General features: G+C 36.9%; 6 protein-coding genes across 6 annotated transcripts; 2 read left to right on the top strand and 4 right to left on the bottom strand.

Annotated features, from left to right (window-relative positions):
• Positions 1-1,210: 1,210 nt before the first annotated feature.
• On the top strand, positions 1,211-3,552 carry EAE97_003877 (uncharacterized protein). Its single transcript, XM_038874389.1, has 7 exons — positions 1,211-1,395; positions 1,447-1,536; positions 1,590-1,686; positions 1,740-1,833; positions 1,883-2,234; positions 2,296-2,405; positions 2,456-3,552. Exons 1-7 carry the CDS (start codon positions 1,303-1,305, stop codon positions 3,324-3,326), a joined length of 1,707 nt encoding a protein of 568 aa, XP_038734998.1. The 5' UTR covers positions 1,211-1,302; the 3' UTR covers positions 3,327-3,552.
• Positions 3,553-10,872: 7,320 nt separating this feature from the next.
• Positions 10,873-11,459, bottom strand: EAE97_003876 (uncharacterized protein; the record flags this gene model as incomplete). The annotated part of the gene is made up of 2 exons (XM_038874388.1): positions 10,873-11,135; positions 11,189-11,459. The coding sequence occupies 2 exons, from the start codon at positions 11,457-11,459 to the stop codon at positions 10,873-10,875; spliced, it is 534 nt and encodes a 177-aa protein (XP_038734997.1).
• Positions 11,460-11,697: 238 nt separating this feature from the next.
• EAE97_003875 (uncharacterized protein) lies at positions 11,698-12,717 on the bottom strand (the record flags this gene model as incomplete). The annotated part of the gene is made up of 2 exons (XM_038874387.1): positions 11,698-12,399; positions 12,445-12,717. 2 exons carry the CDS (start codon positions 12,715-12,717, stop codon positions 11,698-11,700), a joined length of 975 nt encoding a protein of 324 aa, XP_038734996.1.
• A 799-nt stretch (positions 12,718-13,516) lies between these two features.
• On the bottom strand, positions 13,517-16,975 carry EAE97_003874 (uncharacterized protein; the record flags this gene model as incomplete). Its single annotated transcript, XM_038874386.1, has 6 exons — positions 13,517-13,768; positions 13,821-14,270; positions 14,328-14,562; positions 14,617-15,200; positions 15,248-15,495; positions 15,550-16,975. 6 exons carry the CDS (start codon positions 16,973-16,975, stop codon positions 13,517-13,519), a joined length of 3,195 nt encoding a protein of 1,064 aa, XP_038734995.1.
• A 1,333-nt stretch (positions 16,976-18,308) lies between these two features.
• Positions 18,309-20,162, bottom strand: EAE97_003873 (uncharacterized protein; the record flags this gene model as incomplete). Its single annotated transcript, XM_038874385.1, has 6 exons — positions 18,309-18,530; positions 18,628-18,887; positions 18,960-19,065; positions 19,131-19,368; positions 19,429-19,991; positions 20,040-20,162. The coding sequence occupies 6 exons, from the start codon at positions 20,160-20,162 to the stop codon at positions 18,309-18,311; spliced, it is 1,512 nt and encodes a 503-aa protein (XP_038734994.1).
• A 2,151-nt stretch (positions 20,163-22,313) lies between these two features.
• EAE97_003872 (uncharacterized protein) lies at positions 22,314-24,125 on the top strand (the record flags this gene model as incomplete). The annotated part of the gene is made up of 1 exon (XM_038874384.1): positions 22,314-24,125. One exon carries the CDS (start codon positions 22,314-22,316, stop codon positions 24,123-24,125), a length of 1,812 nt encoding a protein of 603 aa, XP_038734993.1.
• Positions 24,126-24,554: the final 429 nt, after the last annotated feature.

Raw genomic sequence — 24,554 nt, 5'->3', positions numbered from 1 at the left:
CTTTGAAAGGTGGGTGATGGAACAGTTTTTGGGAGAGCACAGCATTTAGTAAGCAAGAGAAATCTGAAGAAATCTAATATCAAAGGACACGTTGTACATGGTCGGACAATTCAATAAAGGATGGCTGTAATTTGGGTGCAAAGAATAGAATGGGGAAGCGATAGTATAAAGGGAGGAGGTACCTTGCCTTTAACCTAAAAAGGTCTAATCCGGAAAGAGCCGCGATCATATTTGGCGATTGTGATCAGTAACAAACTTATCAAACACGACATCAACTATTTTATTGCTCTTATCACAACACAAAACCGGTATTCGCAATCAAACTTTTAATTAATGAATATTCTGGGAAGGTCCAACGCTCTTCTTCCATTCTTCCATTTCGTCCGAATTAATCAATAAAGTCCAATACGGGTTTTCATCTGATCCACCTCGTAGCTCAATGTCTGCTCTGTGGTCATGATTTTCAGGTGATTATTGTATAACATGCAGCCTCCCGAATTATGTCGTCTTTTATCTGTTTACCCCCTGCAGTGTTCGCCACTTTCTTCAAATCTCATGCAGCTACGGTCGGGACCAGGCCCAAAAGCTGTGTCCTGCAAGCCATACAGAGGTATCACAGGATGATCATTGGGGATGACGTTTCACAACCGAAGCCGCAGGCTCACGAGAGCCCTTGATTAGATATAAAGAAGTGGTGGTACCTGCATTCATTATTTCAATATTTCTCATGGGAATATCCAATGCTTATGAACCTCATCGAGCTGCTGAGATTTATGCCAAGAGAATTAAACGGAAAGTATAATATGGTTCCCGGAAACGTTGATTCACAAGGTATTCCGATCTATCACAAAGAGGCGTTCCCCAACCATTATTGATCAAATGCTATTATCCGTTGATTAGTTTGCGAACCAGACTCAGCCTATCATTGTGTTCCCATTATATCCCTTGCCGAATTATGCAGTCCTACGCGGTAGTCTACAGTGATACCCCTCTTGATCCCCAGTTTCAAAGGGTCAAGGACTATTTTATACAAGGAAGATTCAACTCACAAAGTCGTCATTGTTTTGATCATGGGGGGCTGGCAAATTTAATTGACCTGCAAGTTGAAGTTTACATTCCGATCCATTATCTTTGACTGTCGAAAAGTTCCTTCTTCTGTCCAGATGCTTCCGCTGTCATATCAAAAATTTGTTCCGAAAAACACTCAAGCTTTTTACCGTTACTGTATAACTTCTAGGAATTTCCCACGTTCTAATCGTGTGCTTCAAACTTGGCAAAGAACAGCATCGTTGTCTACGAATCATGCTATCTATCAAAGAGTATATCAATAATCTTAATACGAGAGCTTCCAAGTCAACATTTGGCAGGGTTTTTCGTCTTGATGGATGTGGCCATGTATGCCTTCAAATTTCAAAATGAAAGTTGTTTAATGCTAAGCTCTACCAGGAACAACAAAAGAAAAATGCAAAATTTATCACGGAAGTCCGAGCCGGGGTAACCACCTTTTTCACAATGGCATATATCATCGCTGTCAATGTATGCTTATGGAAATCATCTGAGGATAGGCTTTAGCTAACATTGCTCTGAAGTCAACAGTATTATCACAGAGTGGTGGTACTTGTGTCTGTCATGATACTGAAGATCTGTCATGCGCAACGGATTCTACCTACGCCGCTTGTGTTCTTGGTCAGTAGATATGTCCATTCGGAAAGTCTGTTGTGTATGCTAATAATATCTAGATATCAATCGAGATTTGATCACGGCCACTGCTGCAGTAGCAGGGATAGGGTCTCTGGCATTTGGCTTCTTCACCAATCTACCTGTCGCCTTGGCGTGAGTTCCTCTGCAGAATTTGCCTACGATAGAGCACTAATGTTTTTAGCCCCGGTATGGGTCTCAACGCATATTTTACTTATCAAGTTGTTGGATTTCATGGAACTGGCACTGTTCCATATCGTTTGGCTCTCACGGCCGTGTTTGTGGAAGGATTTATTTTCGTTTTCTTATCCCTGATTGGCATGCGGCAATGGCTTGTCAAGGTAATACCTGCTTCGATAAAGGTCGCAAGTGGTGTCGGAATTGGTCTGTTCTTGACTGAGACTGGAATGTCATACTCCGCAGGAATCGGTGCCATGACTGGCTCTGCAGTAACCCCAACCGCTTTGGGAGGGTGTTCTCCTCAATATCTCGACGTTACAGGAGCCTGCACTAGTCATCAAATGACCAACCCTACAGTGAGATTTCTCTTTGAACCTATTCTCACTGCAAAAAATGTTTACTAATTTTCCATCATAGATGTGGATCGGAATCATCTTTGGAGGGTTTTTAACTTCGTACCTAATGGCATTCAGATTTAAATCTGCGATAATAATTGGCATCGCAATTGTGTCTATCTTTTCATGGCCGTAAGTGTTACGCACGAGATTATCTTTCGCCAAGCTTACATGTGTATTAGGCGTGGAACAACCTTCACATATTTCCCTTATACGCCTGATGGTGAATCACGTTTCCAATTCTTTAAACAAGTTGTTGCATTTCACCCAATTCGCAATACCCTTGCTGCACAAGACTGGGATATCACAGCTGCAGGCTCTCACTTTGCACTGGCGCTTTTTACGTTCTTATATGTTGACATCATCGATTGTACAGCTACATTGTATTCCATGGCACGCTTTTCAGGAGCAGTTGATCCAAAAACCGGAGATTTCCCTCGATCTACGATAGCCTATTGCACCGACGCAATGACAATCTCCATTGGCTCTTTATTCGGATGCTCACCTGTAACCGCATTCATTGAGTCTGGCGCTGGTATAACTGAGGGTGGTCGAACAGGCCTAACAGCCATCACAACCGGTATCTGCTTTTTGATATCTATCTTTTTTGCTCCCATATTCGCATCAATACCTCCATGGGCCACTGGCTGTACTCTTATCTTGGTGGGATGCATGATGATGCGTCAAGTAGTTTCAGTCAATTGGTCTTACATCGGCGATGCCCTTCCAGCTTTTGTCACTATCGTTTCAATTCCTTACACCTATTCCGTCGCATATGGACTCATTGCTGGTCTGATGACTTATACTGCTCTCAATGGATCCGTGTACCTGACACAAAAGATCTCCATGGGTAGACTGGCTCCACCAGATGCTGACAATGCGGAGTACTGGACATACAAACCTAGTGGTGGTACTGCGCCATGGTTTATCAGAGTAGCTCATCGAAAATTCTGGCATAGAGGTGATATGGAAAGTATCGATGGAAACTCCGCTACTATGGAGCATGAGTTGGCCGAGAAGAGACACTCTGAAGTTAGATCGTCGGACCTTTGATCTTTTTGTCACTCGTACTCTATACTTTCCACTCATGGTGAATTCTTGGTAGATCATATATATCTAATTTTGCTAAGAGGGTGGAAGTCAAGTCCAATATTACAATAATACACCGAATTTATTTTTGCTGGTTGTAATAGATGTATGATTGATGGGCATAAGCTGGCTGGTTCTTTTAGTATTAGCCTCTGGAGGTATGAGATTGGAGGGATGGATGAATAACGGATGAATAAAAGATAGAGGTAACTCGAAAAAGTTCTTTAGACGAAGGATAGGATATGAATCAAAAGTCTTTTTCTCGGAAAGTTTCGCTTCTGGATAACATTTTTGAAGTGGCATACAGAACTACTGATGAGCACATATTTAATGGTTGTTAAAGTTATGATATTCTCTCTCTAGAAGCTATGCTATTTATGGTAGGATTTGTCGCCAATGTTGAATACATGTGTGCAATGTTGATTGCCTGTAGCCTATATGCCACATCTGCCCCCCCTCGAAGAACCAGTGGCTCACTCGTTGCCTCCACAACTAAGGCACTCTTGATGTCATTCAATATCGAAAACTAAACCCTTAATGACGATACTATTCAAACAGATATCGTTTTGATCTTAGTAGTAGTAGTAGTAGTAGTAGTAGTAGTAGTAGTATTTATTAACGTCCAGCGAGCCGGCGTAAGGCCGACCCTGTGAACCTCCCGAATGGTATGGAGATGTGCTAAGCTATGGACTTAACTTGGTGCCGCAGAAAGAAACTCGTCTGTAAAGGAGCTAGAAAGCCCATTTGAGTGACTCCCCCTCCGCCGGTTGAGGCGGGGCCAACATTGTTTTGATCTTAGATACTGTTGGTATCAACTTGGTTGATATAAGTGTAAAATACTTTAGTCTATTATGATTATATTCATTTTTGATCATTATTATCTATAGAAAACTAGTATTTTATATAGAGTAGCGTTAATGCAATACTAGTTAATATAATGTCCTCTTTGATTATATAATCGATATCCCAATATTAGCAATTCTTTAAAAAAGAATATAATCATATACTTTAATTTATAATTCATTCCTTTAGATATAATATTCTTTTAGCTCTTCTTAGCTTTTTATTCTCTTTTTATTTAATATATTTTCTTAATAACTATTTTATTAATATTAATTAAATCTTTTAATACTTAACATACACTATTTTTAATTATAATATCCACAGAGTTTGATTTTTTATTAATTTATTTAATCTCTATAATTTCTCTATTCTTATAATATTATCTTAAAATTATAATGTTGATTAAAAGCCACTTTTCTATATTTATACTGAATTTAGTTAATAGGTTATATAATAACTTTGAGTTTATACAGAGTATAAATAGTATTGGCTTTTTAGATTTGAGAATAATATTAATTATATCTTTAATAGCTATTTTAATATCAAAGTTTAGAATTAATGTATATAGTTCAAAAGCTAGTATACTCCTAGTAATTCTTTTGTATTTGATTAATGTTTAGTAAATAATATTAATATTATTGTATTTATTTATTAAATAGATAATATAGTTAATTTATAATAATAAATTAATATTATTAGCGAAAAATATATCTATAAATATAATTAATTGAATAAAATCCATATTTAAAAATATAAATATAAATCCTTTTATTAGATTATCCATTTGTTATTTAATAATCTTATTGAATTTAACCATATTTTCCTTTTTTGAATCTATTACCTAGATAGTAACAAAAAAATAATATAATATCTTTAGTTAATATATAATTATAATATATACTTCTTTTACATATTAAATAATATATTGATTTTTTGAAATAATATTTTTTCAAACTTTTTCTTTTATATTATATATATTAATATTTTCTAATATAATCATTCTAATATTATTATATTGTTTCTTCTAATTCAAATAGATTTTATTATCTTTAAGAATAATTAAATCATTATTAAACTTAAGTGAATAATTCTTAATAAATTACTCTCTATTTTTAACTATAAAATAAACCTTATCTAATTACTTTTATTCTAAGTATATAAATCTTTTATTAGCAATTATAAGAATATTATCTATTTAGAGTTTTATAATACTAATATTATTATTGGAATAGAGTAAATAAGGATTATATATAGATTATATTATATTTAGTTTATTTCTATAATAATTATAATAGATTTCAAATTAATGATTTTTTGTTTTAAGAATATTATATAGGGATTTAATAATATATAGAATATACTCATTTTCAAATCTAATCTTTTTTAATACTTTTATATAAATCGGTCTATTTAATATTATAATTGATTAGATATATACCTATATGATATCCTATAAATAAACTTAAATATACTTGTTTAATACTTGTAAAATAACAATAAGTATAAGAATAATATATTGGCTAATATATTAAATAATTAGTAATTATATCAAAATAATAGTTTTATTTTTATCTTAATATATTTGAATTATTAGTTATAATTTAGCATATACTTTATTAATACCTTTATTCTTTATTTCATTAATAAATTATAATTTGAATAATTTTATTCTGAATAGTATATTAACTTTTGAAATAATTTTAAAGATTTCATTTTTTATTAATTCATTAACTTTCTTATATTGGGATTCTGTATATTTTATAAATATATTTTCTTATAAAAATATAATTAATTATAATAGGTTAATATTAATATTTATTATATTAACTATATTAATTAAGTTATTTCTTATATATCAATATAATTATATATCTGATTATATTATTAATAATAATATTTAGGATTATAATACCTCCATTTATAATATATTAATTATTATAGTATTATTATTATTATTATTTGTATTTCTATTATTTTGTTTAATTTCTTTTGATTTTATATAAAAGGATTATATAAATATAAAACGGAATTTAATTAGTTTATTGAAGAGTTCTATCTTATATATCTCCCTATCTATTTTAATCAAAGAATGTGATTTAATTTATTTATTTGATATATTATCTTTTTTGCTCTTTCTCCATATCAAAACCTCTAAGTTCAAAGGTAGAATAAAGATTGATATTATAGATAATCTATTTTTTAATCTTAATGCTTTTATAATCTATTTTTTAATGCAAATATGATATACTTTTATTATAGCTTTCTTTATAATTTTTATATATTGAATAATTATTATAATTAATAAATTAATATTATTCAATCTAGAATATATTCTATAAACTAATAATATAGAAATAAGCTTATTTGGTTCTACTATGTCATTTACAGTCTTTATTGTTATTTATAGAATTATCATTTTAATCAAATTGTTATCCTTAAGTTCCTTAATTAAAATCTTATATATATGATATAGAAAATAATAATATTTCTCCATAATGCCTATAGAATTATATATTTCAATTAATATACTTTTGATAATAATTAATATAGATTTAATATTTTGAACAAACTCTTTACTCATAAAATTTTTTCCTATATTATAAATAATATAATCTAGTAATCTAATATATATATTAATCCAGTATTTTCTAAAGGTGTTAAATGTATACTTAGTGAATATATTATTAAGGAATCAAACTGCTTAATAGTATATCACTTTACCAATAATATACAGAACTGATTTACCTATAATATATATAATATTGATGTATATAGTATAGTTAAATTCAATATTCTTTAATAAAATAAATCTGAAACATTTAGATAATTTGCTATATATTTAATAGTATTTGTAATATTTAATGAAATGTTTAATGGTGTTATTATTCTTGTTATAATCTATCCATTATAATATTTAATAAAAGCATTATACTAATAAATGGTCGAATTATTGATATAAATATTATAATTCAATAGTAATTAAATAACAATTATTCTAGCAGATTGATTTTTGAATGAATTGATTTATATCCACTTTTCATATTAAAAATGTATGGCCATATTTTCTAATAATAGAGTATTGATTATTTAATATAATAAACTAATCAGTGATATTATTATAAAACGCTTTAAAATGATTCATATTCTTAAGACTCAATAAAAATGGAATGTCAGTATTTACAATATGGAAGTCGATATCTTCAAATAATATATTAATATAGAATAATTCTATCAATATTATAATTCTCTTTTCAAAATATATATTCATAATATTTATTATTTGTGAATTATATGTAATTAAGCAAATTTGCTTTTATATATAATATTATCCAATCCCAATAATAGACTTTCCTATATATATTATATTAATATATATACTATAGAATTCTTTACTTATATAATTTATATAAAAAATATTTACTACACTTTCTATTAGTAAAGTAACTTTAATTAAATCTTTAGTTATTATATACAATATTGTATTAATTAATAATTAATTGAACACTTTTTGATTGTTGATAGACTTGAAGCTTATAAAAAATACTTTATTTGTATTATCTTTAATGTTAAAATCTACAAAAAATAGATTTATTTCGATTTTTGAATTAGATTTTACATCAATAGTTTTTTCCTTATATTCGATTATTTATTAGTTATAGTATTTATTAAATATATTATTACTATTACTTTTGATTTTCTTTCTATATTTATATCTTTATTTATCTTATTTCTTTTTAGAATGCTTTATAAATTAATATCTTTTTTTCTTATATATCCAATATTAATTATATTGATTTGAGGAATTAGAATATTATAACTTATTATAGAAATTGTTTCTAAAATTATTATTTCTAAAATTACTATTCCTAAAATCCCTAGAACTATTCTGATTATTATTATTATTATTATGAAATCTTTTATTAATAAATAATACTATATCTTTTTTATTCTTATGTAATCTCTTCTATGTATTAATGAATTATTATAATTAATTAATTAAATCAAATATTTCTTTCTTAGAATTAAAACAAGCTAGATTGTATATCTCCATATCCTTATATATAAGTATAAACTTATTATATAAATAAAATATTTGCTATATAATGGGATTAAGTTGATATTATAATATATATAGTTATTTGATTATAATGGTAAGATATTTACTAAATGGTTTGTTTTTATTCTTCTTTTTAATTGATTTGAAAGTAATATTATTCTATTTAGATAGTATATTACATTAATATTTATTTCCTTTAAAATTATTTTGTATATAAATATATAATTCTTTAAAAATAAATAGTAGCGACTTATAATTGATATAAAAAAACTCAAATACACTATCTTTAAATATAATAGGAAATATCTTGTATTATATATCCATTAGTATCTTTACATATTATATAATTTCATAAAATATTAAGAGTTTGAAGTTGAAATTGTTATTATCCCCACTATATTTCTCCTTGCTAATATAGAATTTGAATAAATTAATAAAAGATTACAAATTGGAATATATTGATAATTTCTTATTTTTATTATATTGTCCCCTATTATTCTTCTTATTATTATTATTATTACTATTATTATTATTAGAATCTCCTCCTTTATTACCCTTCTTATCCTTTTAATTGTTCTTTTTATATTTGAAGTTATTTTTAATAAATTTGTTAAATATCCCGAATTTAAATTTAGACTCTTTAATATTATAATCTTTCAAAACTTTCTAAACTTGTTCTTTCATTTATATATCTATAATAAACCTATAAGATTGATTATATAAAGCTTTAAATACTTTAACACCTATTTTTGATATTAATACTTCTCGAATATATAATATCATATATAGCTTTCGTATATTCATCTGGTGGATCTTCGCAAATTATATAATTATGAATATATTGAAGTTATTATAAAAGACCTTAGTAAGCTTGTTATTATTAATATATTTATAATTGTATTATTTGCGCTTGAATTTAATATATTTGATAAACTCTTTAGCATCAAAATCAATAATTCCATTATTAGCCTATTATTCCTTTAATAGGCTTAATCACTCCTTATAATACTTTTCTTCTTCCTTTATATATAGATCCTTATTAATAATCTTAGGGGCAATTAGATTAATAGTGTTATTGCTATTTGATATAATAATATATAAGAATATTTCGAGATTTATAGATATTTTGAAGATTATAGATATAAGTGTTTATGAGAGAATATTTATAAAGATATTTAAATAAAGATTTTGTGGATTACCTTATATAATATATAGTATAGAGATGAATATATAATAAATATAAGCTTGATTTATTATAATTAATAAGATCAATCTTTTTGAATATATCTTCCTAATGTAATTATTCAGAACACATTTTTTAGTATAATAAAAAGAGATAGTGTATTATATTAGATACAATAATATCTTCTTTATAATTTCTTTAGAATTTATATTAATTCTAAAAACTATTTCAAAATATTTAATACTTTATAATAGAATCCAAGGTCCTAATTTGTAATATTACTAATTAGTATTGATATCAACTTGGTTGATATAAGTGTAAAGTACTTTAGTCTATTATGGTTGTATTCGTTTTTGATTATTATTATCTATGGGAAGCTAGTACTTTATATAGGGTAGCGCTAGCGCGACGCTAGCTAATACAGTGCCCTCTTTGATCACATGATCGATGTCCCGACAGATACCATGGATGGCATAATTGACTAATGTACATCGTAAACAAAAAGCAGAAAAGCGTATACAAGTCCGGAAGCAAACCTTTGCAGTCGCGGTCTGGTGGTGATGTCTGGTTTGCGTTCGGAGATCTTGCAATATAACGAAAGTGAAGGTGCGAAAAAAGAGAACTGGAAGATGGAATTGTTGGCATAATCTGCGGAGCCGCGTCGCGATTGCGTCGCTTCGTTGTCACGAATGACTCAGTTGTTCCTGAGAAAGTACTTGAAATAAGAGGGCAAGAAGCGACAACCACTTACGGTCTAGCTATTGAGGTGTTGGCATTGTGTCGTCAATGGCTTATCGTAGCATTGTGGTTCCCTTGCTGGAAATGAAAGCTTCTGTTTTGATAGAGTGTTGTCGATTGTAATTGTCGCGTTAACTCTGTCCCGCTTTGAGAGAAGTTCGGAGCAAGCAGTAAATCACTGGTGCATTGGCAATACAGTCAATCAAATGCTGATTTTTCGTCGGCGGTATCTGTGTTGTCAAATTCGTAGGATTCCATGTGGGCTTTGCACGCACAACTGTGAAGTTTGTAGTCTTTTGCAAGTCTGCCTAGATCATGAGACATTTTGAAGCAGGTATCCTTACCAGACAGTGTTGCAACCATAGAGGAGCTATCTTTAAATGTATACTGCATGCTCTCGATCCAGGCCTTCGAAACTTCTTGATACTTAGATGCTGCCTCTAACATTGGTTCTTAGTTGTTACGGTCTTTACGGCCGAATATATTCAACACCGATTGTAAATCCGCAACAAACGCGTCGCCTCCCTCAGCGTCGCCAATATCGTCAATAATTCTCTAGACTACGACACCTGCGTCCGTGATAGCACCAACAAGTTGCAGGACATCCTCCGGGTAGTGGTTGAGTTGAGATGGATGACGTCCGTGGTAGTTGTGATCAACTCTGACATCTTCTTGGATTTGGTGGTACCCTAGTCCACTTTTACTTCCTCGGTGGGGATGACTGCCTTGGGGCTGTTACGAATACTGTTGTTGTAAATCTTTTTCCAGGGACTCAGCTGTTTTGGATCCTTATCTTCATTTGGAGGAAATGAGAATAGTTTCTGGTTAGCTGCCGTCTTGGACGACCCAGCATTGACTGGATTGTCTGGTGTGATTTTAGAGGGCGTGTTAAGTGGTTTCTCCTCTGGCTGTGCTCCAATGGTGGTTAAGGTGTTGGGTTTCCCGCTGAAACCTATAGATTGTCCCACGTTGCCTCCTCAATGCTGAATGTTGGTAGGAATGTACGCGCCAATAGTGCCTTTTGAACTGTTGGAGTTTTGGCGTTGTTACGAACGAGCATCTTGTCTGGGTAATCAAAACTATCATCACCGCGTAGCCTAACGACGTCTTGCTCCGTACGGCCCATCTTAATCATATAGAGCTTGTGATCAGGGGAAATGGCTGCGTGTCCGAAAACCACGATATCCGAGTATACAACTCCATCCGTAGCGAATGTGCCCGGGAAGTAATTAAAACGCTTGCGGCCCGCGATGGGTGCGTTTGTCAGTGCTGCCATAGCGTTTGCGCCAGGGAAGACATAAGCGGGGAAACCGTTGATACACTTTGAGTCGTGAAGGTTGCCCGAGAGTAATTCTGGCAAAACAGGGGGTTATAGCGGCGCCAACTGCGTATATTAGTTGGGTCACCGTCCCCGTCACCTGGTAACCACTCGTGACGCTCAAGTATTTGTACCTTCTACCTTCATAAGTCCAACTTCCCATTGACCTACTCATATAGTCTATATTTTTCTACTTTTATCCCTTTTCGGTCTTTGAAGTCCTAGCTCCCGCTTTTCTAGCAGTTTCACCAGAATGGCTATGTTTTCCGTGATGTGGAGTTCGATGGGACCTTCCGTTTTCAGTCTTCTGAGGATTCGAAGCAGAGTTAGCGGAGTTACCAGATCCGCCACGTGTTTGCGGTGGCTCCCTAGTTGAAGATAGAATGGGCTTGGGCTGAGCAGCCGGTGGCTTTCTAGTTGAAGATGAAGGGACACTAGATTTCACATCTTTGATGTTATCGGATTTACTGCTGGGATTTCCGTCTCTATGTCGATGTGCTAACTCTGTTTTGGGGGGGAAAGGTCGTGATTTAGATGGTGTTTTTGGCTTCCTATCTTTCTTTTGTTGAGAGCCTGTGGCTTTTTTGGATGATGAAGTTTCTTCCAAAGGAGGGCAGTCGTGATAAGTAGAAGGTATTTCTACAACAGTGGCTCCTTCTTTGGGATTCTCATTGCTAAGTCCAGGACTAGCTGCCCTAATCTTTGGGACATATAGTGGCCTAGTATTGTCCCATTCGGGAGCGAGCTTTTTCAAAATTTCGTACACCTTTGCGCTATATTTGTGCTCCTCCCATTTGACTATCTTGTGTTCTTCATCTTCGTATTTTACGTCTTCCCTAAAATTTATTTCCGTGTCAGCCCTCAATAGTTGTATGACATTATGCATCCCATTTTTCCACTAATCATGATTAGCTGAGTATTCTTAGGGTTGAGATATTCGCACAGTTTCTAGGTCCCACTTTGTTCTGTAACAGTTCATGGTCGTTGTGATATATTCAAGCATTATGTCAGGGCCAACGAAACCAAGGAGATCTTTCTCTGTGAAGTTGAGTTTTCTCCGAGACAATTTTTGGAAATCTATACCGCTGGATGTACAGAACCAAACATTATGCCGGATACCGTTGAGTCCCGGAGGAAATATGAGGCTGTATACTTGCTTCTCTTCATCAAACTGATAGTAGACATTCCCGGTGATCTTGATTTTGCAATATGCCATTTCTAGTTGGTCGTCTTCAAGTTAAAAAGTCGGAGATTACGAGATTGATGGCTGTAGTCTACTTGCACAATATGATTGACGTCTTTGATAGAGTTCAAAAAATCGTTTTCATATCAGACTCAGTGGTCACAAGTGATGAGCTTTATATGCATTTCAACTTCCAACACGGAGATTGTAAGATGATGCCAGGATCTCGTCGACGGTCAGAATATGGTGACAGCGATTTAACAGCTAGGTAACAATATTTATTATGGTCGCTTTGAGAAATTGATCAAACTTGGTCTCACTCCGTCAAATTGCAGGCCTTATTTAGGCACAGCATACCATACAATATTCAGCATACCTTTCAAATCTCCCCAACAATTCTAATTTTGTAATTAGAACCTTTCGGACATTCCAAACTTCAATCCAACACGATATAAAAATCTGGATATCTAAAAGCATATGGAAATCTGGAAAGAGTTCAACGCTCCAATCAAATTTAAAATCTCAAATGACATGAACATTCTAATTGAATCGGAGATTTGGTAATCTTTGTTATTGGACCACCAGGTGGACTACAGCCCCGGTTATTAAACACCCTACCAGGCTGAGGCTAACTATCCAAATTACTATCCCCGGAGTCTTTCAAACTCACAAACCCCCCAAAAAGTCAGGAAATAGACCAAATCAAGCGCAAGTTCAAATCCAGACCCAAAAAGATTAGTACACCTACCCGAAAATTTTTCGTCGATGCGTAGAAAACTAGAAAGGTTTGAAAAGAGTCAAACATGAAGAGAAAATCTAATCTGTCGTGAAATCAGAGATAAAACATCAGATCGTTAAGATCACGATGCCACGGATTAGTCCTGTTCTGACCAAGAGTATTCCAAATATTGACATTGCTTCGATAGAAATTCAGATCATTGGGAGAAGTGGCAGCAAAATCATTGTCTAGAGCCGGCTTCATATAACAACGCATGCGATCACATAAGATATCCGCGTATTTAGCCGGCGTACAAACAGACAAAGCTTTGAATGCCCTAGAACCAGTGAAACAAATGGTGTTCGTCTATACTTTTGGTCAACAATGCCGTACTAACGTGAGGAAATGAGTTACTTACCGTTTCTTGAATACTTTCCGGCGTGTAATCACTCTCATTTATGATTACAATGTAATGCGCGCTTCTTGCTGTTCCGAGGGCGCTATCATGGCTTTGAAGATAGAAACTGAAATGGTTAGGCGTAACTACCCCTGAATCAATGACCAAGCCGGATGGAAGGTTGTTGTTGAAGTCATCGTTTTTCGCCAGTTTGGGAAAGAAGCGGGTGTGATGACGCTTTCCGACTACGATTAGAGTAATTTTAGGACACCAGTTATCGCCCTTTCCACCTCTTGCACCTGCCGCCCTGCAGCCAGCTTTAATGAGAGGGATCTCATCGTTTACAACCATTCCATACTGACTTTCGCTCACACCGTCGCGGTAGAAGAGTATATGTTCTGGTAGAGAATTATTCACTCTTCCGTATTTATCAAGACGTTCTCCAATCATGTCGGCTAGGTCTGCGATCGACTGCATTCTCTCAGTCAGGACTCAAGAGCAAAAGTGTACATGGAAGATGCCAATTACCTCAGTGTTGTTTTCTTGGAGGCGAGCGGATGCAAAGTATTTAGAGCATAGCTGATCACAAGTAGCTACAACCCCTGCCATTGAAGGGCACGTCGCATCCCTACCTTTACCAGCATGTGAAACATCCGCTCCAACGATCATCGTATCTGCCTTCGCACCAGCCCAAAAGATTCTTTGGCTTGCCCCGTCGTTAAGGAAATGACTAATACCTCCTAATTTGAAGTTTATCTTGAGACTGGTAAAAAATTAGCGCCGATATTAGTAGTGAACTAACTTGGTAGAGGCAGACCTGATATTAGAAATAACTCCAATGTCTGATTGAAATCTATGATTGACTTTCTTCCCTTTGGTAAGTACCCCTCTGGTGATGCAAATTGTCGGGATACCAGCGACGCAGTCACCCCACCACTTTATATTCGCATAGGTACGTATATCCTTGTCGGGAACTACTACGAGAAGCAATCTCGGGTTTCTGCCGCCATTATTTGAACTTAAAATTGCTAGGGCTGCATTAAGTCTAGTACAAAAGCTCACCCTATTTCGCGAGAATGTGGCATTAGAGATATTTTCACGACCTGCAAAAGTGACACCATAGTCTCCAATTTTTCTGCTTAAATCTTGGGCAAACTTCCTCACTTGATCTTGACTAACATTGTTGCCGGTGTTGAGCAGAATGATATTCAGACTAGAAATCGAATTTCCAGTTCCAGCAAATTGAAAGATGCGATTGTTGTTCTTGAGCATCCAGGAAGATTTGTTCTTTTCCTGCGTGGATATGTTAAACTGAGAACCTCCTTTAAATACCAGCGTGGGCTGACGAAGGTATCTAGGAACGACCTCTTCAAATTCATGATTAATACTGAGGCCAAATTGCTATGTTTGTTAGTGACTATGGCATCTACTGAAATTTCTCTACTTACCGAGAAGGAACCCGTGGTAGCTGGGATTCCTAGAGACAGCAATGCCCCTCTCAGAATTAATCTCTTGTTATTTTCAGGCTCGTTCTGAGCAATCTTTATCATTTGGCTGCCCAAATTTTCCGAAAGTTGCTTCTTGAATATTTGTCCCGCAACGATCCGCAGGTTATCGGCCGGGTACCATTTCGGGTCGGTTACTGTTCCCATATTCAAGCAGCAGGTAGAGGGAATGAACCTCAGCAAGTGATATTCTGTATGATTTAGCAACAATTCTGTGTAGTGAACCACTAAAAGGGTTAACTTACTATTTCTCATGTGGTTATAAACAGAGGTGATCTGTCCCGGAGCCCCATTGGCATCCGTAGGCGTGAAGGTGACTTGATCAACGTTTAGATTATGGACATCACGAATGACTCTCGTTTTAGGATTCGCACCATCGCCGCTAAAAGTGACTCGAAGGCCTATGAGGTCATTTTGCTCATTGACTGGCGGAATTTCTTGTTCCCAACGCAATCTGATCCAAGTACTTAATACTTCTGGAGGGAAGAAGGCCGAGGTTACGGTGTTGACATTCAACAGCACCGATCCGATAGCTGGTCTCATCGATGTATAGAAGCCAGTTCTGATCAGAAAAACCGGAGTCCCCTTTAATGGAACCGTATAGAAAGGAATTACACCCCCAACACTAGGATAGAATCTATTTCCCACCCGGAATCCATCGAAAATTGGTCCATTCTGTGGATTGTAGCCGTTAATTCTGAACCACGAGATGATGTTCAGCATCCTAAGATCCGCATCTGGTACAAATGACGAATTACCCGAAGACAAATGTGTGTCTAAGGCACTTCGTTGGAAAGGGCCTTCGTAAATGATAAAGCTTCGCATTGGAACCCAGGTTTGTTCTTGACCAGGACGATGATGAAGAACTTCAACAGTGGCTCCTGGTACATCAGTTAAGTCTGGATAAAGTTTGCCGACAGAGACAATGTACTCCGAATAGTCCGAAACCCAAATTCCCGAAGGTGGGTTTTGTAGAAGTAGCTCTTTGATCAAAGTACGACGAAGTTCACGCTTGACAACGTCTTTGAGATTGATTTTATCAAGGTGAATCCTGTATCTTCGCAGATCAAGATCGGAGTTGAAGGTGACTTTGAAGTAGTTGGCCTGAACAGGAGCAAATAAATCGGCGCCTCTATCTTCAACGGCTGTCGCCTGACGATGAACCAATTTTTGAAATCCACTTGCCCGATTCTCTTCTTCGACTTCTTCTGCTGTCTTGGCTGGTGGAACGAAATTTGCGACGAGTTCGACCGAGCCTGGTGGGAGAGGTTGAGCTTGAGTTGAATGAGTTTGGACTTGTGGCACAGAGGTTGCCGTCGAGGGTGCACTCTGTGAAGGGCCTGCAGATGAAGTGGACGGGACTGTTTGTGGATTATTCCTTGGGGGATTTTGTCTCATGAATGCTTCATATTTTTCTCTCGTATATTGTTTAGGGTCAGGGGCCGCTTTAAAGGGACAAACCCTCTTGCTATGCAAATGTCCACAAATGTCACAAATAATTTGACCATCAGTTTTCGTGGGACAGAGAGAGCATGAATGAGCGGGGCTGAAACAAATATCACAGACTTGGTCTTCCCAAAAGGGCCACTTTTTCTCGCAGGAATGTGTTTTGTGCTGAGTGTTCTCTGGTGCGTTGGGGCATTTTGAGCATTCGCGCCCTTCTGAAGACATCTTCCGCAAGCCTGAGATCCTCTGAGAAGTGAACTTACTTTCAATGAAGCAAAGGAATCTAGTCTGATCGATGCTCCGATCGATACTCAGACTTTTCCTCACTACTTATACTACAATCCCTCTTAATAATTTGATGGGACACCGGATCTGCTGAGCTGCTATCGGCAGCCTACTGATTCACAAGCAAAGCAGTTTGACATTTCACTTACCAACTCCTTACGAAAGGTAGGAGACGGATAAAAGATTGCTTTGAATCTGATGGGTAAAACTTCAAGTCGGACACATGACTGTAGTATATCTAACTTTGAAGTTGATAACAGGCAATAAATAAGGACGTTAAAAGAGCGGGATGCAAACATGATACGATTATTTTACAAGTTTGCAGTTGGAGACAATCGAGATGAGATCTCATGTGCAGGCCAGATGTCAAACTGATTGAAGAGTATGGTTATCATAATTTGAGTCCAAGCCAGTAGAATGCAAGGAATATTAATTATCCAGATTGAATTGTCTAAAGCTTGAATCTAACTATGAAGTGGAAATGATATACGTGAAGCGCTAGCGCATGTGCCGTGTCTTCTCAACACTACTTTTAATTCGGGAAATTGACAAACCAGGGGTACAGTCAATCTATGTCTAATCAGGGATTCAGGGTATTCAATAGTCCGGACTGCAATCCAACAACGTAAGGGTTTGAATGTCCAAAGGCAATCAGAAACTCAAAAATGTTTCCATCTTTCAAACGAATTCAATCTTTCAAAAACTTTGAATATTCTAATTCGTATGAGGATCTCATGATCTGATGGTCTTCATTGTTGGGTTGCAATCCGGACTATTGAATACTGCGAGCCTAGTCTCTAGATGCTCTGAGATATCGAATATAAACAATATCACAGCTTTCAGCCAGAGCTTTAAAATCATCTAATAGTTCTACTAAAAATGATGAACATTTGAAACTTTGAAAACATACTCTCAAAATAGAGAGAGAATTATCGCAACTCGCGTATGAAATATCACATTGCAGTTTCACCGATTTCTCTCTGATCGCGAGGCAAAAAATATTGTTGAAGCACATTTTCTAGTGCATACAAAATGGGCTGAAGAATAGCTTCAGAAACATGACTCTAATTCTAATAAAAATTGCAATGTTCGGCCGACACAACACTCTAACTCATAGCATGGGCTAGCAATCGAAAAGTCTCCACCATGTTTTCAACAAAGAACTGAAACAGTCCAAAAATCCACAACTAGCATAAGAAATCAAATCCAAAAGTACAACATTTCAGAAAGACGCAGGAAGCATCCAGGAAGAAGACATACATCATCCTGTAAATTACAAGTAGAACATGATGTTGTCCAGATTAGAGTGCCAGGGATTAGTTTGTTTAGATCCAGGGCGAATCCACGCCTGCCGTGTCTTGCGATAGTGAGCTAGTGGATCTTTGCCGTCTTGAATCTCAGCCTGGGTACGACGAATTCCGCCATCCAACGCAGGCTTCATATAACATCGCAGCCGGTCGCAAAGGATATCGGCATATCGTGCAGGAACACAGACCTATAATCCGTTCATTGCGCGTGAACCCACAAAACTCAATTTATGTGTCTGGAAGGAGTGTCAATGTGAGCATATTCAACAGGATATCAGATCTTACCACTTGTTCTAGTTGCTCCAAAGTCAATTCGCATTGATTAGCGATGACAGTGTAGTACGCAGACTTCGCTGTCCCCAGAGGAGAATCATGGTTTTGAAGAAAAAAGCTCATTTGATTCGGATTTATAATGTGCTTGTCCACCACCAGACCCCCACTTACATTCTTAGTACTCTTGTTCAAGTTAAGCGGAAAGAAACGGGTATGGTGGCGCTTCGTGACGACTAGCAACGTGATACGAATATCAGTTTTCCCTTGATTCTCTGTAAATTCCTTACAAGCTTTTTCGATTTATGGAAATCCTTGTGTGAGGACTACGCCAAATTGACTCTTACTGACGCCATCTCGGTAAAATAGAATATTCAAGGGAAGTTTTCCCTGGTTCTTTTTCTGATAGAGCTCTAGTCTCTCTTTGAGCATGCCACCTAGATCTGAGATGAACTATGAGAAACCTGTCAGTAAACAACTTAAATAAATCTTCCAAGAAACATAAATATATGCAGTACCTCCTCGTTGTTCGCCTGGAGGCGAGCAGATGCAGCAAAGTGACAGAAATTGAAATTAAAAGAAGCAACCACACCGGCCATGGATGAGCATTCAGGATCCAACCCCTTGCCAGGATGACTAACATCGGCACCAAAAATCATAAGGGTGTCATTTTGGATGGACTCGATGAGTTTCGATGACTCTCTAGCATCACTAATCATATGGTTTATACCACCAAGCTTGAGATTAGCTTTGAGACTAGGTTACAAATTAGTCAAATACTGCACAGGCACCACACAAATGTCCTGATAGACATACTTGAAGTTGTCTAGAATACCAAAACTTTTCTTTTCCACCGCTGCTTGGCAAACACAAATCGTTGCTATTCCTGAAACAAAATCTCCCGACCATTTGATGTTAGAGTAGATTGCGGCGTCTTCACGAGGTAATATCATAAACACCAGACGAGGTCTAATGTCTCCCCCCAAACAAGTTTCTAGGAGACGATTGACCAATTCGCGTTTCTGGGCCGCAGAAGCAAAAGGTTTCTTTTCTTCGTTTAATTCTGGCCAGGCAATGGAATGTACTTTCCCTTTGAAAGATTGTGTCTGAAGGCCATATCTTCTCAGTTGAGTTGCGGGAGCACTAGCAAACATCAAAACACTCTTCGTTTGCTTATCAGAAATCTGTTCGGCTATTTTCACATGAATAATCCTGAGCTCAGAGTATCTTTCGACTACGTTAAAACGTTTCACATCGCTAAGATTCCAGGAAGCGCTGACGAGTTTCTTAGGTCTTCCGGGGTTGAATGTCAAAGACGGGTGGTACAGGTGACTCGAGGATATCTTTAAGAGCTCTTCTCCCAGGATTAAGCCATATTTCTGTACGAGTTAGTCAACAGTTTTTCCAAAGAAATTCTGGTAATTCACCTCAAATGGAGATTTCCACGACTCAAATTGAGAGATTGGTGGTTTTATTCCCAATGGTATGAGAGCTTTGTTCATAATCTCTTGTTCATTCTCGAATGGCGTCTTCTTGGCGAATCCCAACATCTGCTCAGTGAATAGGTTGTCTAATTTTCCATGGACTATTTGCCACTTGCAAATCTGTAGATGGTCTGCTGGCAGCAATTTTGGATGAGAACTGTTTCCAGCATTGACGCAAGAGGCAGACTTGTTGCGGAACTAGGGTAGCCTATATTACTGGTTAACAAACTATCGCTTCTTCTTGTGAAAATTTCTATTTACAACTCTGCATGTATATCCAGACTGATTTTGGAGAACCACCCTGTGTCGACGCTTCCGAATTAACCTTCTCAACGCACAAATCATGCACACCCGAGATGACATATTTTCTAGGGTGTTTATCTAAATCAAAGGTAACTTGCACTCCCTTGATTTCATTTTTTCCAGTTCGTGGAGCAACACCGGCATAATTACCCCAATTTCCCTATCGCGCATCCAACAAAGTTTGCAGCTTCATCTTGGAAGGGAAGAAAGCCGTTGTGGTTGTATTGACATTGAGAAGTATGGATTGGAGGCCAGGGCGCATGGACGTAAAGAACCCCATATATACATCATACACATGATGCTGAAGAGACTTGAACCTAATGTTAGAATGATTAAGAATCCGTTGAGGCTTGCAATGAGGATAAAACTTTTTCCCTACTCGGCCTCCTTTGAAGGAAGAACTATTTATTGTCTCCCATGAGATGAGGTTCAGGATTCTAAGATCATCAAGGGGCAAGTAAGCTCTGTTCTGCCCGGAAAGACTCGTGTCTGATAACTGTTGAGTCAAAGTTCTTGTTGCTCGCAAATATTCCCCGAGAGAATCTATGTCAAAAAACCCTTCAAAGTACAGAGTACTCGTCGTTTTCATCGTTTCCATTCGATCATTGAGTTGGATAGTCTGCTCGTGTCCAATAGATATGGCAGAGCCCGCTTCGTCCGAGCATTCGCGATAGAGAGGTTCAGTAGAAATGATACAAGAATGGTAGTCGGATGGATGTCCACGAGGTACTTTCAGGCTTGTGTTGTTTGAATATCCCCTCAATCAGGTCTCTGATGTCTTCTCTATCTCGTAATGGCGATTCTAGCTTTCCAAAAACGATTCGTATTTGCGTATCTTGATTTTCTTGTCGAGAAGTTCCCGAACTGGTCGCACATTGAAATAGTTTGCTTGTATCAGCTCATTTCCCTTCGGCCCCTCCATCGAAGCTTTTGGCAAGTGCAGGCTCTGGATCGCATCATTTCGAATCTTTTGCTCTGCTTGAGAGAGGCGGGTAACCGTTGGGATGCTTGAAAGTCTCACTCTAGACAAGCTATCGTTTCTAAACCCTTCATTTTTAGAGCTTGCCATTTTTGTCGTGATAGTCTGAGAGGATGTAACTAAGAAAAGTGAAGGTGATCTGGGATGAGAATGAGTAAATGTGAAAATGTTGCTTACTTATATCTCTATCTCATCAATGGTCATAGTTCGCGCATCTTGCGAATGGCAGAGATATTATGACTCTCTACTGGAAACATGGAAGCAATTTATGCGATGGGTTCATGGACACAGAAAACAATCAACATGATTCTCGAACTTGCTGAGTGAGAATTGTTTGGAGCGAAAAACATGAGCAATTCCCGGCATAAACAATTGACTCACCAGAAATACAAAGTAAGAAGAGTGAGTAAGTATTGTTGTTCACAAATAGCTTGCTTCCGAACGATAAATTGCAGACGTAGATGTTGACTCCAACAAACAACGTATTTGCTTTGTCGGCCAGAAAGATTTTCTATGTTCAGCTTATGAAAATCAACAACAGCTCCTTTGATGTTTGTTTTGACATTGACCAAGAATATTAGCAAAGATGCAAAAGTTCTTGGGTGATTGTGCTCCAGGTATCTTGACTTCCCCATATTCTATAACAAGCCCAGAGCCTGTGCTATAGGCGGACAACCACACAACCACACGAATACCAAAATACCCAAGTACCTATAGATGTGATAGTTCTTTGATCTCATCGAATTGCAATTAGTAAAAATTCTCGAATTCGGAGAAGTCTTCGATATCCATTATCATTCCACGTTTCTAATCAACCCCACAAAGTGCAATTCATTGGCACTTATCACATGCTACCTGAGTCTAGATAACCGCCATGTCAAAGCGTGTTGTATCAAAATCCAGGGTAATCTACAATTGCTCTTCGAGCCTAGAAGATGACGACCACCAATAAACAACACAACGTCTACTCTCTCGCGTACCACGGCTCTGAAAGTAGCATGCACGACGAGCGATTTGAATTTGCACAGATTAAAAATCTCTCAAAGACTGCTCTTGAGGGGCCAAGTACCAATTTCAAGCCAGAAGAATGGCTTTCTATGGAGGAAATCCGCACATGGGCATCTGGTAAGATAATGAAAATAACCAAAAATAATCACAGCAGGCTCTATAAGACTATCGACAATCCATACGAGATCCGTGTGCTTGAGATTAAGCCGGGGCGCGATAATGAAAAGCTGCGCGGTTCTTTGCATCATTGCTCAGTCGAGTTTGAGTACGAGACTGCTGTGGACCAGTTTGAAGTTCACAGGACGGCATTCACAAGGCATGCGCTTTCTGTGGAGAACCTAATAGCCCCAATTTGGTACACAGCACTAAGCTATACCTGGGGCTCATCTAGTATGGATGGAAGTATTGAATGTGATGGGCACGAGAAAGCGATCACAACTTCCCTCGAGATAGCACTGCGGAACATGCGGAAGGAAGATCATCCAATCGTCATGTGGATTGATCAGATTTCTATAAATCAAGAAGATAATAAAGAAAAAGAAATGCAGATTCCGTTGATGGCAAGAATTTATAAGCATGCATTTAACACGGTGATCTGGCTAGGGCGAAGCGAGCCAACTTCCGACTCTCCAATACAGCTCCTCAAAGATATCAATGTCAAATTGCTGTTTATTCAATTAAAAACTGCCCCCGAAAATCTCGAGAGAATGCAACTACCAAGATCCGACCCGAAGATCTGGCATGCTCTCTGGAAATACCTCTCGCACCCATGGTTTACGCGGCTCTGGATTATTCAAGAGGTCATGCTCTCTGACAACCCATGGATTATGTGTGGTGACGAGCTACTTTTGTGGAACGAATTCTCAACAGCTGTGAACCACCTGTTCATTTGTGGAATATTTCAATGGCTACAGCTTAAATTTGCGAACGTTGAGGATTCAAGTGAAGTAAGTGATATCTGCCAAACCATATTAGGGCTGGCTAGTCAACGCGAACATTATCGAAGCGCTGGCTATGGGACACATATCTTTGATAATCTTGTAAGCACTCGAGGTGGTCAATGTTATGACCCACGAGATAAGATTTATGGGCTTCTTGGGCTATGCAGTGATGCAGACGAGTTTCACGTCAGTTACACGGATTTTACAGTAAACCAACTTTACCACGACGTAGCAATCAACTCTTTGACCAAAGACATACAAGTTTTAACTCCAAGCCTTGTTTTCAAATCCATAGACCATGAGTATCTCGATCTACCCTCCTGGGTGCCTGACTGGAGAAAGCGTCGACAAACGAATGAACTTGGGACTTACAATGCCTGCGGATCCTTCAAGTTCAAATTGAATAAAGTATATGTCAAAATCAACAATGAATCTAGAAATGAGCTTCAAACACGAGGTGTTTCATTTGACTCTCTGACAAGAACGAGCGCAACGATTACACATCCCGACCTCACTTATCTCAACCCACACAACGGCAACAAAAGTCTCTTGGAACTCTGGAGTTTCGTCTCGAAACTAAAACATTATCCGACTTCTCATACAGTCTTTCACGCTTTTTGGCAAACCCTCGTAGGCAGTAAAATCGACTCTGGAAAACTCCCATGCCCAGATTCCTTCGCTGAAATAATAAGTCTTCTCCTCGATGCCTCCACGAGCCAGTCTCCATCGCTGGCAGGCCAAACCTGTTCTCTGCGACAGAAAAGACCCCCCCGGAAAGGGCAGGCTCGAACTAGCTAATCTCGCACGAAGGGTACCGGGACAAACGTTTCGAGAGGTGCGCGAGGCTATGAAATTTGTGCTCAAAAATCGTAGGTGGGGGATCACGAGAAAGGGGTATTTTGGGTTATTCCCTCGTTATGCGGAAGAGCGGGATATAGTATATGTGATGGATGGTTGTGATGTCCCGTATCTGCTAAGACAGGCTGATGGTGAGGGTAGGTTCAGGCTAGTGGATGAATGCTATGTTTTTGGGATAATGGATGGAGAGGCTGTTGGGAGAGAGGGATTTGCTTTTGAGGAAATCGTTTTGGCTTAGATCAGAGCTTGCGATGGTTTTGGGTTGATCTGAACTGAAAACTGCTTCCTCAAACATTCCTTGCTATCTGGAGGCTAATCGGCTCTCTACTCAACCTTCCTTCACAAAATATAATAAACGTGGGCTCTTGC

The sequence above is a fragment of the Botrytis byssoidea genome, assembly GCF_014898295.1.
Source record: "Botrytis byssoidea strain MUCL 94 chromosome Unknown BBYS_006, whole genome shotgun sequence".
NCBI classification, from domain to species: Eukaryota; Fungi; Ascomycota; class Leotiomycetes; order Helotiales; family Sclerotiniaceae; genus Botrytis; species Botrytis byssoidea.
Note: the sequence above shows the minus strand (reverse complement) of the source record. Positions and strands in the feature narration are given on the sequence as shown.